At 36.0% G+C, this 15,860-nt stretch overlaps 1 protein-coding gene across 2 annotated transcripts in view; it reads right to left on the bottom strand.

Annotated features, from left to right (window-relative positions):
* Positions 1 to 5,793: 5,793 nt before the first annotated feature.
* The window catches only part of KHDRBS3 (KH RNA binding domain containing, signal transduction associated 3), a 76,230-nt gene continuing 66,163 nt past the window's right edge, over positions 5,794 to 15,860 (bottom strand). The window contains exons 8-11 of one of the 2 annotated variants that reach the window (XR_004306295.1): positions 13,003 to 13,061; positions 9,839 to 9,988; positions 8,400 to 8,459; positions 5,794 to 6,524 (exon numbers count right to left, since the gene is read on the bottom strand). Coding sequence is in view for 1 of the 2 variants with exons in the window: in XM_032442911.1 (XP_032298802.1) it covers positions 9,897 to 9,988; positions 13,003 to 13,061 (151 nt within the window). In the remaining variant the exon portion in view is untranslated. Of the gene's footprint in view, positions 6,525 to 8,399; positions 8,460 to 9,384; positions 9,989 to 13,002; positions 13,062 to 15,860 lie in introns of those variants that run through there. The other variant, XM_032442911.1, reaches the window with a different exon arrangement.

Genomic DNA, 15,860 nt, shown 5'->3' with positions numbered 1-15,860 from the left:
TAATCCTTAGATTTAAAGTGCTTATGAGCAAAGAAAAGTATGTAGTGATGTTTAACAGAAAGCTCTGGGAACAAACACTAGCTATGGAAACGCACAAGACAAGAAGGCCACGTCACAGGAACATCTGAAGTGGAAGGCATCAAAGGATAAGTCTTTTTCCGCTCAACCTTGGCCAGAAGGAGAGGAGGAAGGTGGGCAATAAACAGAGTTACGTGTACCTCTCTCATCTACTCCTACTCAGTAAAATTCACTCTATGCTGTGTACCAAACCACATCTTCCACAAATTACTATGACAGCTGCTTTCTGTGATTTTTTCCAAGTTTCTATTTATTTCCAAACCATATCAATTGCCATTATTTTCACTGTATCAACAAACCTAGATTTGGAACTGAAATATAAGTGGGAATCACCATGCCTCACTTCAGACATCTAGAGATTAAACATCCAAATGAGTCTAATCACCCACAAAATCACGGGGAAAGAGCCTGTTGCTTTCAGAGGATGAGACACCTGATCCCAATGTACTTCTGCCTCAGGTAAGATGAGTTATCATTTGAGCTCGTTTCTCTTGGTTGACTGTGACAGGAGTCTGGGCAACTAGTCTCGAGTTTGCCATCTGAGTTTTAGAAGCATAAATTGCCACAGTTATTAGATCATTATTGCAGTTATTAGATCACTCAACCTATTCTCCTGTGTAGAAAAACACACAGAAGCCTGTTCTTGTTTATGTAGCTTGCTGCTGTGGCTAACCCCGCTCATGTGAGCCTAACTTCTCATTTAAGACTGCAGAGCTCTTGCACCAGCATTAGTTCTTAGTTTTTTTGCCATTGCTAGATTAGAGTCATTTAGTACTTTTTATTCTATCCCTGCACACACAATTATAAACCACAATCAAGCTTTTTCAAGTCGTTCACAGTAAGATTTCTTATCTCATTTGAATTATTGTTCTGAAGAGCATTTACCAAGCACTTTAAATTATGTACACATGCATGTAAATACTACTCAGGAGTACACAGTGACCTTTCAATGAGGTACTGATTGTAGCATTACGAACATTATCTGCTTATAACTTTGAAGGCTACAACCAAAAGTTAATAAGGTTACTACTGCTCTATGAGGGATGCCAATGCCAGACTAGTTAATACAGATAGCTCAGTTATCAGAGATCATGCATGGTTCCCACATTTTGCTGTTAAAGGAGACCCCTCTGACCTAGGGCAGATCACTTCAACTTCTTAACATTAGATATATCTAATTCAAGAGTAAACCCCATGGAATCATGTAGGGAATACTGTCTGTCAAAAATATGTTGTTTTGAAGATGAGCAGCTATTACATGGCCTCCTGGACTAGCTCAGGAAAGCTGTGCTCTGCAGCATAAAGGCTTTTTTCTTCCATTCCAGACTTGGAAATACAAATGGCTTTTAGTATTTAGATTGCTTTTTTAATGACCTTTATTTTTATTTTTTTTTTTTTTCCATCCAGAATTTCCAATTCATTAATATACTTATTCTAATTTCCATTTTCTCCTGTCTGTAACAAATATAATAAAAAATGTAAATAAAATGTAAATGCAGTCAATGTTCACCATAAAACACATCAAGAAACTGCCACAATTCCTTACACGTTACAGATCTTTCAAGAGGAAGAACTGCCAGAGGATCTTTCTCTGCTTTCTCAGCTTCTACTCATAGAATCATAGAATCACAAGGTTGGAAAGGACCTACAAGATCATTTAGTCCAACCATCCTCCCATTACCATTGCTACCACAAGCTACTAAACCATCTCTTGTAGCTCCTCATCCACATACTTCTTGAACACTACCAGGGACAGCGACTCCACCACTTCCCTGGGCAGGAAAATTCCAGTACCTGACCACTCTCTGAGAGAAAAAGTATTTCCTTATGTCTAATCTAAACGTCTTCTGGTACAGCTTGTGGCTATTTCCTCTGGTCCTGTTTGTTGCCTGGCAGAAGAGGCCAAGCTCCTCCTCATCACAACCTCCCTTCAGGAAGTTGTAGAGTGCAATGAGGCCTCCCCTGAGCCTCCTCTTCTCCAGACTAAACAATCCCAGCTCCCTGAGCTGCTCCTCAAAAGACTTGTGCTCCAGACCCCTCACCAGTTTCATTGCCCTTCTCTGGACATGTTCCAGAGCCTCAATGTCATTCTCATAGTGAGGAGCCCAAAACTGAACACAGTACTCGAGATGTGGCCTCACCAGAGCTGAGTACAGGGGGATGATCACCTCTCTGCTCCTGCTAGCCACACTATTTATTACACAGGCCAGGATGCCCTTGGCTCTCTTGGCCACCTGGGCATATTCAGGTGAGCATCGACCAACACCTTCAGGTCCCTTTCCTCTTCAAAGTCATCAAGCCACTTATCCCCAAGCCTATAGTGCTGCATGGGGTTATTGTTGCCAAAGTGCAGGACAAAGCATATCAATCTTAGAGGGTCTCAACTGCTGATAGAACAATGATAGAATAAGCGAATCATGAAAAAGTACACACATTAATATACTGCATAACTGAGCATCATCCCTGGTATATTTCTGGTTCAAACCATCAGAAGTTAAGAAGCTTAAGTGCAGTAAAAAATGAAATTATAAACTGAATATGGTTAATTTTTGCATTTGAAAAATTCCAATAATTCCAGACAACCTCCACAATACATCTAGAAAGTATTCACCATAGTTAATGTATACTTGGTCCTCTCATTGGCTTTCAAGCCTGTGATCAACTATCCTGAAGGGTCTAATGAGTTTTTTAAAGAGTAAATATTCATATTGCAATATAAACATTACAAAATTATCTAGTAGAAGCCTAAAGTTCACAAAACGTACATGTAACAGAGCAATTCTGTAGCAGTCCATTGACACTGGAGGCAAAAGGTTGCATCAATGGATTTATGAGCTGGTAACTGAAATATCAGGAGAATTAATTTCAGAACAGATGCTTCTTTCATATACATCCTCAGTGACAGCAGTGATTTCTGTAGAGGTGCAGTCTGCATCTTTTCTCTAAGTAGGAGGTACACAAGAAATAGCCACTTCCAAATTAAGAAGAAACAGAACCACTCAGAAGAACAAGGAAATAAGACAATATTAAATGAAGATGTGTGTGTGGGGAGGTGTGGGGGAGGGGGCCAAATCTTTCACAGGCAGATCAACAGCATTAGCAAAAGTTACCACTTCAGTCCTTTGCCTTAGGAAGCAATGAAAAACTGTTTGTTTGAGTCAGCAGTTGGAGCAGTTCAGAATGTTTTCCTTTGGAGGGGAAAATCACTCTAAGGTCAGTAAAATAACCTTCTCTGACTCCACAAAGGAAGGGGCCAGTATTTCAATTCAGATAAAATTCTTCTATCTTGACTTTATACATCACTTAAGCTGTGTTACACCAAATTATTCCAGGCATAATGAACTGTGGATAACTCCAGTTTTGCAAAAGCAGAACCTGACCCCATGGACTGATTCACATGGGATTTCTCTCAAGGCGGTAGGATTAGAACCTCGTTTAGTCAGGAACAGCACAGTAGCTTTCTGTCTTGAAATAGCATGAGTTATTTTGATATCTGGATGTAAACATTTCTGAGAAATTTTATCCCACACACTAATTAAATCTAAATTATTTTTATTTCAGAAATCACAAGTATGATGAAAACTGGAAATTTCCATAAAGTCTCTTCCCTCATTTGCTATTCTTAGTAATGTCACCATTTCATACTCTCTTAATACTTTCCAATAAGAAGACTAAAAAATAACTATACAGCAAAGCAGCTTTATTTCTGCCCTTGGCTAAAGTTTCTGAGCATTTTAAAGATCCAAGCTAACAGAGATGTGTGCTCTCAGCTTGTAGCTGTAGAGACAGCCTGCCTGAAGACAAGCACCAATACACTGTAAACTCATTCAAGGCTGCACAAACATTTATCATCTTACCAATATGTGCTTTAACACTAACTACCTTCAATAATTTCCTTTACCATAGGGGCTTTTTTTCCCCATTAAATAAAATGCAGCTGTCTTGGAAAAAAATTGCTGAGCTAGTGAAAATAATTCAGCCTCTTGAACCAATTAATCTTTTTCATAAACTTGAAGTCAAAGATACTCTTGAATCTTGCTGTGCATTTGCTCAGCTGTGACAGCATTAAGGTTGCTGGACATCAGTTATTTGGCAATTTTACCACCCAAGGGCAGATTCAGTACCATCAGCATATTAAATATGTTTTTAACTTTGATAACTATTTTCATCTTTAAAGTTTCCATTCTCTTACCCAGAAGGATGAGGAGTTCACACTTGAAAAGTACACTCAGCAACATGTTTTTAGGAATATGGATAACCAAGGTTTCATTCAACTCATCCACTCACAGGCTGTTTCCTTAATTTATGTACCTAAACGTGGTGAGACTACTACTGCTATTAGACACTGAAATACACTGTTGGAAAGACTAGGATTCAGATTGAAGATGCAGGCTCATGTCTTTTTTCCAAACCTTTAGGTAATGCATCATTAGGACCTGGTAACACAGAACCATAGGGGCTTCTGTATCACAGTAAAGGTGGGAGTCATCAATGACAGCACAGGCAGGATGCACCCGATGTTTCCAACACCCATACAGGTTCTTGATGTGAATGACAAAACACTCATCTCTTCAACATGTCCAAGATTTCACCCAAAAGAGATCACAACAAATACATGATTGCACTTACTAAGAATAGGACTCAGCAGTAACAAAGATAATGACTCACAGCACAAGTTTTTAGTAGAATTAAGCAATTGCTTTTAATACAGAATAGCACAGTCAGCTCACTTTCATTCAACCCTATCAGTTCCCATGTTAGGCTACTCAGTGATTAGAAAAGATATCAGAATTCCTGGCAATACTAGATAGCTTTGATAGTGCCATATATTAAAACAAGTCAAGTCATACTGGCCAGACATTTCAGTATCAGTGTTAGGAAACTCACTCTGTAGTGAATACCTTACTTATTAAATAGTTCATAATATTCCTCAAATGAGATTGTGCCAGTAGTCCTGCTGTTCAGTCCAAACTGCAGGAAGTGAAATTGTTTTCTGCTTATCAAAGTTCCAGCCCCCCAACCTCTGTCAGGATCTACAGATAGTTTTTATCCTTGGCCAGCACTTAAAATGTGCTGTTCCACACTGGAGGCGCCTGTCTGTCATTTGTGACGAGAATCCATTATAATCCATCTCTGGTGCTTACTCAAATGTTTTTGGAGTTTGCTTTTAAAGCACGTTATTCATTTACTATTTACTTATTGCTTGCTGTGGAAAACATTGCAAAAATGCAGTTGTAATACACTGAGAGATGACGGCAGGGAAATTCTTTCCCAACTTTGAGAGCAACAAGTAGAAATCAACTTAAATATTCAAACACTGGAGGTAGACATTTTTTAGACTACAATCAAAGTTGTTTGTTTGTTCGGTTTTGTGTGTTTTTTCTTTTATTTTTTTCCCCCAAATTATTACTCAAGACATTTGAATCAGTGTAAACGTTAACATGAAAACTTAATATTCCACGGATGCCCAATAAATTTCTAATCCATTCTTCAATAAGTTAGTATTAGAAAATAATATATGCTGAAGAGGAGACACTTGGTGTAAAGATTTTACCTGACATTGCTTATTCAAAGTAAATTAGGCTTATCTTGCAGTTTTTGGTGGAATGAGACTCGGTGAATGTAAGAAAAATATATCTGATGGACATGTAACAAGAAGGGGACACTCGTGTTTGTTTTTTTTTTCCCTAAATATTATTTGCAAAGCACAAGGACTTGAATTATCAGAATTTTATTTCTGTTACAAATTATCACAACCACGATTGAAATAAAGCAGAAAGCGTCGAGTAAACAGAACTGTAAGATACAAGATTAATTAAAGTGTAAAAGCCTCATCCAGGACTACTGCTAGAAAACCAGTGATTGCTTATCAGAATAAACAATTCTATGCAAACACCAAGTGAAAGAGAATAAGCGGCATAATACAACTGACAGGAATTAAAATACCATGTCATACAAGTTTCTGAAGGAAACTGGATTATCACTACTACCCATGAGTTTTGTTTGGTGCTTATGTTTAGCTAATACATAAATTTCCTGAAGAAACACTGATCCTCAGTTTAATTTATCCACGTTGTTCATATATCAGACAATCTATTTCCAAAAGCATATTTAAAGTCTAGTCATGAGAATTCATACACACTTAAGTTTCTGCATAAGGCTAAAAAGAGTCACTACAGGAATGTGAAGGTGCATTATTGCTTTGTAACAGGAACTTAAATGAAAATTCTTTATTGAGATCCAAGTAGAACATTTTGAATCACTAAACAAATAAGGGTTCATATATACAATTATTTTAAAAAGTATATAACATTATACACTTTAAGGCTTTAATACAAGAAATACAGAAACAGAGTTTTCATACTCCGAAGCCTGTCTCATTGTTGCCTAGGCACATGGACAAGTACAATGTTCTAAGCAGTCAGTAATTAACATGGCAGAAGTTCCTGAAAAAGAGAAAAACAGAATTTATTTGTACACAATCTGAGAATAGCAAATACTAGTTTTCTGAAGACTGTCAGAATACAGGCAGTAGGATCAGGAAATAATGTGGACAATAAATACATGCAGAATTAGGGAAACCATCGCAAAGACTGCTGTCATTGAATTCAATGCAAGTATGATAATGGGTTCAATGAAAGCAGATAATTCTGTCACTATAATGATATTATTTGACCAATAACAAAGCAAAACAAGGACACCTGATTTTTATTTTCGTTTTTCTCTCTAAACAGAACCAAGAAAATTAAGGTTTATAGAATTTCAGGACTGTATTGAGGAGAAAGTGAATACATTCATCCTTCATACAGAAGGTACTAACAAATGCAATCAAAAAATACAACTTGGATAGGCAACCCAGAAAGCTGAATTCACTTCTGATTCACTTGTTCACCTACTAGCCAAGCCCCACCACTAGCCATTTTAGGTTTAAGCCACACAGTTTCATCGTATATCAAATGAATAACTTAATGATTTATGCAAAACATCTTTATCTTTCAGTAGATAAAAAGGGCCTATAAGAAAGAAGGGGACAGGCTCTTTAGCTGGATCTAATAGAACAAAGATAAATGGTTTCAAACTAAAAGAGGGGAGATTCACATTGGACATAAGGAAAATGGTCTTTTGCAATAAGGGTAGTGAAGCACTGGAACAGGTTGCCTGGAGATGTGCCGGAGGCCCAGTCCCCAGAGAAACTCAAGGTCAGGCTGGACAGGGCTATGACAAACCTTATCTACCTGTAGGTATCCCTGTTCACTACAGGGGAATTGGATTAGATGACCTTCAAGGGTCCCTTCAAACTCAAATGATTTCATGATTACATGGTGTTGAATGTGTCGATAGAGATTTAAACAGTTTCACCATGTCTATTTTAAAAAGATGCTCCAGTTTGCTGCAGCAGTTCCAGCAACTAGTTTTTTCTCTCAGTTATTGAATCTTTGCCCTTTGAACCTGAGCGGGCAGAAATCTTCTCCAAGCTTTCCTAACCTTTATAAGGTCCTCTACTTTAAATCTTTGTAGTAGTCTCAAAATTGTTCTAAAACCATATTTGTATGTACAAAAAAATCCTTTAGCTTGTGACAGTTGCCTCCTAAATATACTATGCAATATGATGTGTAAAAAAATATTTTAAGTATGCAGCTCTAAGTCATGTCTACCGCAGGCACTGAGTGCATGAGGTTAGCAGTAAGAGTAACTGGTCCAAATAGGAAGCAAAGAGAGTATTTGTGCAAAATAGTTCAATTATTTCTTAATTTATGTATTGGATTTATCAGAAACAGCACAGCTAGCTATTCTATAGCTAATGTTTCTCAGCGACTTGCTCTCCATTTGTGCCAGAATTCACTTTGTGTCTTGTGCAGAAATGCTCACCTTTAAATCTTTTTAGAAAATGCTTTATTCAGCTTTATAAAACCACTTTAGACAAGCCTGCTGACCAGATCAGGATTTTAAGTTCCCATTTGAACATCAGTAGCATAAAATTACATTTAGTTTCATTCACTTTCTCCTGTGATGAAATTCTTAATTAGCTGAAATGCTATCAAAGGTAAATATACCTTTTATTCCCAGTCTGAGATACATTTACACAATAAGCAGCTAGAGGACAGTGTACGCACACCAGTACAGTTTAATGCCCTGTTTAATGACAATTTAAATTCATGCCTTTTCCCAGAGGAACTGAAAATGGCCAGTGATTTTGACCGTATTCTATTTCAGTACCTGTAACCATTATGTAATTAAAGCCTTATGTATAAAAATTCAAGGACCTGATCAGAAGCTCCATTATTTATCTAATGATTTCAGAGATGAATGAAGATACCTACCAAAGCATCAGAAGATTAAGGTTTTTGTTTTTGTCTTGGCTGTCCAAGGAGTTGAGTTTCCTGACAAGAGAAAAAAAAAACAACACCACAACATTTTACTAAATCTTAAATATTTAAAATAAAAAATAAAGAAAACAATATAAATCCAACTACAATAGAAACTTAATGATTAACAAAGCTTCGGATAACATTTGCAATGTTTACGTTACTAGAATTTATGGAAAAATAATATCTTACAAACTACTGGTTATGAGGTTTTACAGTTGTTTAATAGGGAATAGTTTGTCCACATTTAACTATCTAAGCTAAGAATTTTAGATTACTAACACAAATTAAATGTTTTAAAATGAGAATTTAGGTGCTCTTAAAACCTTCCCTACATTCTGAAATGAAACTCTCTAAGTTGTAGTCTCCCTGTTTTTATTGGTTAAACTAAAATAAATTAGTGAGATTAAAATCTTATTGGATTTATTTACCTTTGCAAATGAAGACCGTTTTAAGGGTTACACATCCTCTGCCTCTGACGAAAGCGACCTCAATTAGTCAAGTCAGAAAGTCTTTAAAAGCTTTGTGTTTATTGCTTCCAGCACGGAGCGAGGTGGTCATTAACGTACCAAAATTCTCATAAAAATTCCAAAGTTGCACTAGTGAAAAAACGCTCAACAAGGTGAAAACTAATCACATCGTTTTCAGTAAATTCATTAGCTATTTTAACCCATTTTTTTTTACAAAAAATATTTTGATTTAATGTGGCACTCAAGCAGATCCATACCATTTGGATACTTTAAACAGCATTTATATCTACGGTGAGTATGTAAACGTACATTTAAGTTTATACCTTTTTTTTAAAAGAAAAAAAAAAGTTGCGCAATGTTTAATATAAGCCTTTTATGCTGATCAGTGTTAAATTGATTTCTCCCTGTTTACTACTATTTATGGAGTTTTATTATAAGATAGACCATAAAATTAATCTCACACACACTGATTTTCTTTCAAAAGTTTATTTAGTATCAAGCAAGGGTAAAACTTTGCTTAACACTACAGAACATTTCAAGACTTGAGTTACAAAATACCACATTATTTGCATTTGTAATTTGCTTCCCTTTTTACGCATGTTTGCAAAGAGAAAAAAACTAGCAAATGGCTGAAAATAAAAAACTAAAAACTAAGTTGTTGAAAACCTTTAAAATAAAAGGTTACGCTTATGTTAAAAGAACGGACTAACATATTTAGTAAACCTAGTTTAACACTAGTTAATCAAAGGTTATTTTTTTGATTACCTATTTTTCAAATACAGTCTGGAAATAACAAAGTTCCTTGTTTTACATATCTTTCTGTCCAGGTTGTTCTGTCAACAAAATATTTTAAGCTCAGTCCATCCATTCAGATTTTTAAGCGTTTTGATTTAATAAAAAGGGATTGTTCATAGAAAAAATTACTTTGAACAGTATACAGGACTGGTGGAGATTGGATATTTCACAACATCAGACAGTACAATCAGTATCTGGCATATGGCTGGTCTCTGTAGACTCCTTTTGTCGTCCTTGCCGAAGGCGCCTTGTGTCTTGAGTTGGTCCATTCTTCTTGCCCTACAAGAAGGGAAAACACAATTAGAACTCTTTCAGTATTCTCCAATGATGTACTTTCTTCTTAATTGTGAAATTAATCGAAACACTATTTTCTGAAACCAAGGTATACAAAAGGAAGTTTAACACTTGGTCAAAAAAGTGTGGATGCAACAGATCTGAATGAGCTAGCTTAGTCGTTCAGCCCATAACAGCATGCAGTGTGACAAGACTTAAGGTGAAACTATCTAAGGTTCTGGCATTCATCTAAGTCTGCATAGTGCAAAGGCAAAAAATGCCAGGTACATTAACAGACAAATAATGACACTAGAATGAAATAATTGAAGGATTTCAGTTACATTTAAGTGACTCAGAAATATTTTTATTTTGATCAATAGCAATTTAGGCTTCCTTCATATATGCTGTCTAACAGTGAAAAGCCACAGCTTCACTGTAAATACTTCTGGCTTCTAAAAATCTCAAGGCAAAATTGAATTCATTGAACACTCACTTCCTCTAGCTGCCAAGGAATGAGGGTACATTATAAAATTAAGGAGAAAGATTCATCACTTGTTTGAATTTTGACAACAACAACAAAAAACTCTCAAAAACGTGTGCTATACTCAGTGCTTCATAATTCTACCATTTTCATGGTCATAGATATTAAGACCAAGTATCAACACATCTTATTAAATGAGAATCTGAAGTGACGTCAGGGATTCAGAACAAGAGGAAAATCCAGGACCAAATGCAGAGTTTAACAAAACATGACTTAGGCATGCTTTAAAATGTAAGCACAAATCAGAGTACCTTATAGGTACTCATTTAGGTTAGACATTAGGAAACACTTCTTTACAGAGAGGGTAGTTAAACACTGGAATAGGCTCCCCAGGGAGGTGGTCAAGTCACTGTCCCTGGATGTGTTTAAGAGCCGTTTGGATGTGGTGCTCAGAGATATGATTTTGCAGAGGGTTGTTAGAGTTAGGGTACTATGGTTAGGCTGCAGTTGGACTTGATGATCTTTGAGGTCTTTTCCAACCTGAGTAATTCTGTGATTCTGTGATAAACCCTGAAAAAAAAAAGAAGAAATCCCAAAAGCAACCACACACATTCTAGATCTGTCTTCTGAGAACTGCTCTGCACTAAGCATAAAGGTGTACAATTGAATCCAGTGATATCCAGAAACGAAATGTGAAATCTAAATGGCTAGATATAGCAAACTAAAACGTTTAAGTCAATAGAACAAAAACACTACAGCCAACATGTATTGGCTGTATTTCTTTGAATGATAAAACAACTTCCTCTGATGGCAGATATCTGCCATCAGCTTACACAATTAGGAAATCAATAATTTCAAGAGTACAATTTCATCACCTCATTATAATAGTCTAATTCCAGCTATTTTAATAAAAAGAAAAGCACAGCAAGGCTGGAAGAATTAAAATTTACCTTAGCCATCTGGTAACAGTAATATGCATGAAAAGCAACCTCTGAGGCTTATTCATTACAGTGAAAGCAAGGCTTGTATTAAGCAGAAGAACCCTGGCTACACAGTAAAGGCAGCTGGCTAAGGAATAAGAAATAAACTATTCTAGCTTTTACGTACTGCTGCAAAGAACAGTTTACATACAAAAAAACCCGCAGCATTATTTAGAAGTCAGAACAGTTTGAGGGGACTACATGCTTATTTTCAAGCCCCTGACTAAATGAGTACAGTGGAGTCACAGTACTTTTCATTATGAAAGTAAGTACTTTCATCATAAGTATTGTACTTCTACACTCTTTAAATACTCTTAGAAATATCATACTTACTTAATGAAAAAGTAAATTTTTCACTTGCGTTTATCTATCAACATCAACTGAAAGTGATGTGGGATAAAGAAATTTGAAATTAGCACTTCTTTTGATGAACTGACTTTTCTCTTAAGCAAAAAGAACTATCTTAATCAGATGTCACTGTGAAAACTAACATATTAGGTATATTTACAGAACCATAGAATGCTTGTGTTGGAAGGGACCTTTACAATCTGCTTGTTCCAACCCCCCTGCTATAGGCAGGGACACCTCTCTTTAGACAATGTTTACTTAGGACGAGGATCCTGGTTGGGGTAATTTTTGTTTCCACAGAATGTGTTTAAAAATATAATTCAAGAAATACTCATAAAGCTCTTTTAAGTTCTAAAATCCTGTAACATGCACAACTCAGAATCATAACTCTCATACTGTGTACTAGCAATCCTCAAATGTCTGATATTTGAATGATCTTGATTTTAATTTCTCTGATCTCTAGCCAGAGATTTAATATTTATCCCTTAAGCAAAGGTGCCTTTTAACATGCTTTATGCCTCTAATCCGTAACAGATTTCTTTAATTAAACCTGTCACTACCACACTTCTTCCTCAAAAAATGTGATCTTTACTACTGGCATATGGTTTTTGCTTCATTACACATTGTTTTGTCTCCAGATGAGTAACTCCCTGCCCTCATGCCTATGAGCCACCTAAAGTACTTCCACAACCTTTACCTAATGACTGTGCTTGATTTCACAGGACTGATGCTTGCCAATGAAATAATGCAAAAAGACCATAACAGCTTTAAAAGCATTTGGTTTGGCTTTGTGTCAGAGAAGTTCAGTGTATTCTATGCTGGTATTGAGTTCACCACCAGTTATGCCATACTAGAAACATTTACATTCAGCAGCAAACAACTGTCGAACTAAGGACCAACAGACATTTTTTAGTTTAAATCTCACTCAATGAGACACTGCAGCACAATTTAGGCTAATCTCTTTTAGTTTATTTCTTTGATTTCACATTCACATGAGTACACTAGCTAATAGACCACAGTAGTTTCCTGCAGTGTTCTTCTCAATAACCACATGTGGAGCTCTGTGACAGTGAAGGAATTCCTAGCAGCTGTTAGCCACTGCAGCAATGAAGTTTGCCTTATGGAAATTTTACATCTTTGATTATATATACATATAATTTTTTTTTTCAGGCATCCTTACTACTGTAGTCACTTAGCCTAAAGCTACTCACCATATGATTCATATGTTTCTTCACTCAGTCCATGGCCGTAGTCATAGTAATCAGCTCCACTGTACAGGAGGGAAGCAGGAAGGAAAGCAAAAAATAAAGGAGTTACATTTTAAGAAGCAATGCTTCCCACTACACATTCTGACTTCAAAATGAGAATCTAGAATGTAGATGTGTCCTAAGCTAAAGAAACTGAGCATTCAAGTGATAGTACAGCTAAAAGGTCCTCATTGTACATTAAGAAGAAGGAAAAGTAAACCTCATTTACATCTGTTTAGGTTGATTTTTCCAGCATTGAGACCCCAGTCCACAGTGCAAAGTGTTATGTGGGAATTTTACATTTATTATTACACATACAGATAGGAAAGTTGAAGATCTTAGCAGTGCCAGTAAGAAGAGTAGCAGGTAATGTTCTGAATCCAATTCCTTTGCTATCATTGTCTATTACTTCCTAGTGGTTTGCATTTGAATCTTTGAATTCACAGTAACAAAAAACAACACACAAAGCATAAGCAAGTGTTATACACTGCCTACATGTTTGCAGAGTTTAGTGCCTTCAAAACAAGACAGATGTGCACAAATGCAAAGGCTATCACTTGAAGAAGTAGAAAAGAAATGACAATCAGAATTTCAAAGCTTAAAGCAGAAATCTGCATTCATTAGTACTCAAAAATTTGTATGAGTACTATAACCATGGATTAAAACAGTCTTCCTTTTCATGGTGACATTTTCTATTCACAGTAAGATCACTGAATGTAACCTAGAGGACAAGCACTACTAAAAGCAATATATCCATCATTCTCTCATATTTTGTATAAGTATAGCTATGTATAAGCTGTTATATATTGTCCATTCCATCCATTAGGTAACAAAATACTAGTCATCAAAAAAAAAGTGTCTCATTTTCTTTCCTTTTCTTTCTAACCACAGGCAGAGCACAAAGACGATAACTGTATACTCCACAAACCGATGTCACCAAATCTTTACCTGCTTGGTAAAGAAATCTTGTAAAATGTGATTACTAACAAGTAATTGCAAATACTGACAAAGTGTATCCAAAACTAGATGGATTTCTATCAAAAGAAAAATCAGAGTGAAAAGGCAATTTACAGCCTTAGCATGAACCGGTAGATATAATATTATAATACAAGTAACTCTCAAGTTACAATTACTTCTAAGCTGAGTAAGATCACCACAGATTTCATTTTTTAATTAGTAACTTCTGAATTCCACAAAATAATCCAAGCCAAATACAGTAAAGCCCTGATGTGTGTAAATACATATCTGAAAACTGTAGCTGAATGTTTTTTAATTGCTAATGTAAAACTTCCTGAACAGAAACATGAACAACGCACTATGAAAACAGTCACAATATATCTGTATCTAACAATATATCTGTACCCAACAAAACCACTTTATGTGGTTTGTCAGCCCATGTGATACACAGCACAGAAATAAGGTCGAAGTTTGAAGCCTAAGATATAACATAATCTTTCCCTGCAGCAGCCAGTGATAGAACAGTCTTTATTCTGACAACCAACCTGAAATTGACATGCACTATCCCTCCACACAGTGCGTGATTATTTATTTTCAAACTGTCAACTTCAGAGGCCTGTAGCAGCTGAGCCCTATTCCCGTATCTGTCAATCCTGTCAGAATGACTTCTGCAGGGTTTCATTTCATAGACCCAAATATCCATTAAACAAAATGTGACTCATTTTACATTATGTAAACCGCAATACAAATAAACATCTGAAATGGAAAATATTCTACTTGCACTAATAGGATATCATGCCTTATCTATATTAATCGACTGATCCTTCAAAATTAATAATCTGTATAAAAATAGAAATAATAATGGGAAGTGATGTTGCCCAGTGAGTTTCAGTACTTTTTACTTCAATTTCTCCTTCTTCTCAGTGACGAAAGCCAGCTTTTTTTGTTTGTTCTTTTGTTTTTGGTACTTGTCTCCTGTAATGCTTGCTAGGGAAAAATAACTTTTTTTTCTCTCCTGTTTCTCCATTTTACACATGGATATCAGCATTAATTTTGGAACTAATGGAAGGCAGAGAGTTTTCAGAAAACAACCAAAGAAAACTTCCAAACAGGGAAGGTATTTTGTTTTAAGAGTAGCTTCAAAATTTCACCTTTGTCCTATAGAAATCACACACAACAACAATGTAGAGAGAACAAGTATGGATCTTTTTAGCAAGATGTCCTACATGATAGACCCTGACTGACAGGATCACATCCAAACAGAACTTTTCCACAAGGACAGGCCTCTTTCTGTCCCTCCCCTCAGATCTTCATGCACAGCTGCCTCTGATATCAAAATCCATCTGTCAACAGCGAACAGGAATAAGCATGTCCTAAGTATTATTGTCAAGACAATGATCATCTTAGTGAAGCTTCTCATCTCCACAATGTCTTGAGCACTACATTGAATATATGTTCTTAATGCTTTTGTGGATCATTAAAATAGATTCTGTAATCCAGCTTACAGCAGGGTATCATGAAACCAGGACATCCAGAGAAGATTTGGATCTCACAGATATATTTTTTTATTTACTGCACAGCTATAACACTTCTTGGCAGAAGTTTCTTTGGCTCACATTCTCAGCCTGCATCTCAGCTTATGTCTAATACAGAGATAATGACTTCAGAAAGCAGCTGAGACCTATATGTGCAAGCCTTATAAAATACGAGAAAATGATGCAATCGCTCTTAAACTACATTCCATTTTAATCTCATAATATAAATAGCAAATCTATTTCCTATAATCCAAAAAGATGACCACAGTGCCCTCTCAAGGATTCTCTTAGCTATCACTGTTTAGAAATTACTTTTATGGCAGGAATTGT

This window comes from Coturnix japonica, chromosome 2 (genome assembly GCF_001577835.2).
Source record: "Coturnix japonica isolate 7356 chromosome 2, Coturnix japonica 2.1, whole genome shotgun sequence".
In the NCBI taxonomy this organism is placed as follows: Eukaryota; Metazoa; Chordata; class Aves; order Galliformes; family Phasianidae; genus Coturnix; species Coturnix japonica.
Note: the sequence above shows the minus strand (reverse complement) of the source record. Positions and strands in the feature narration are given on the sequence as shown.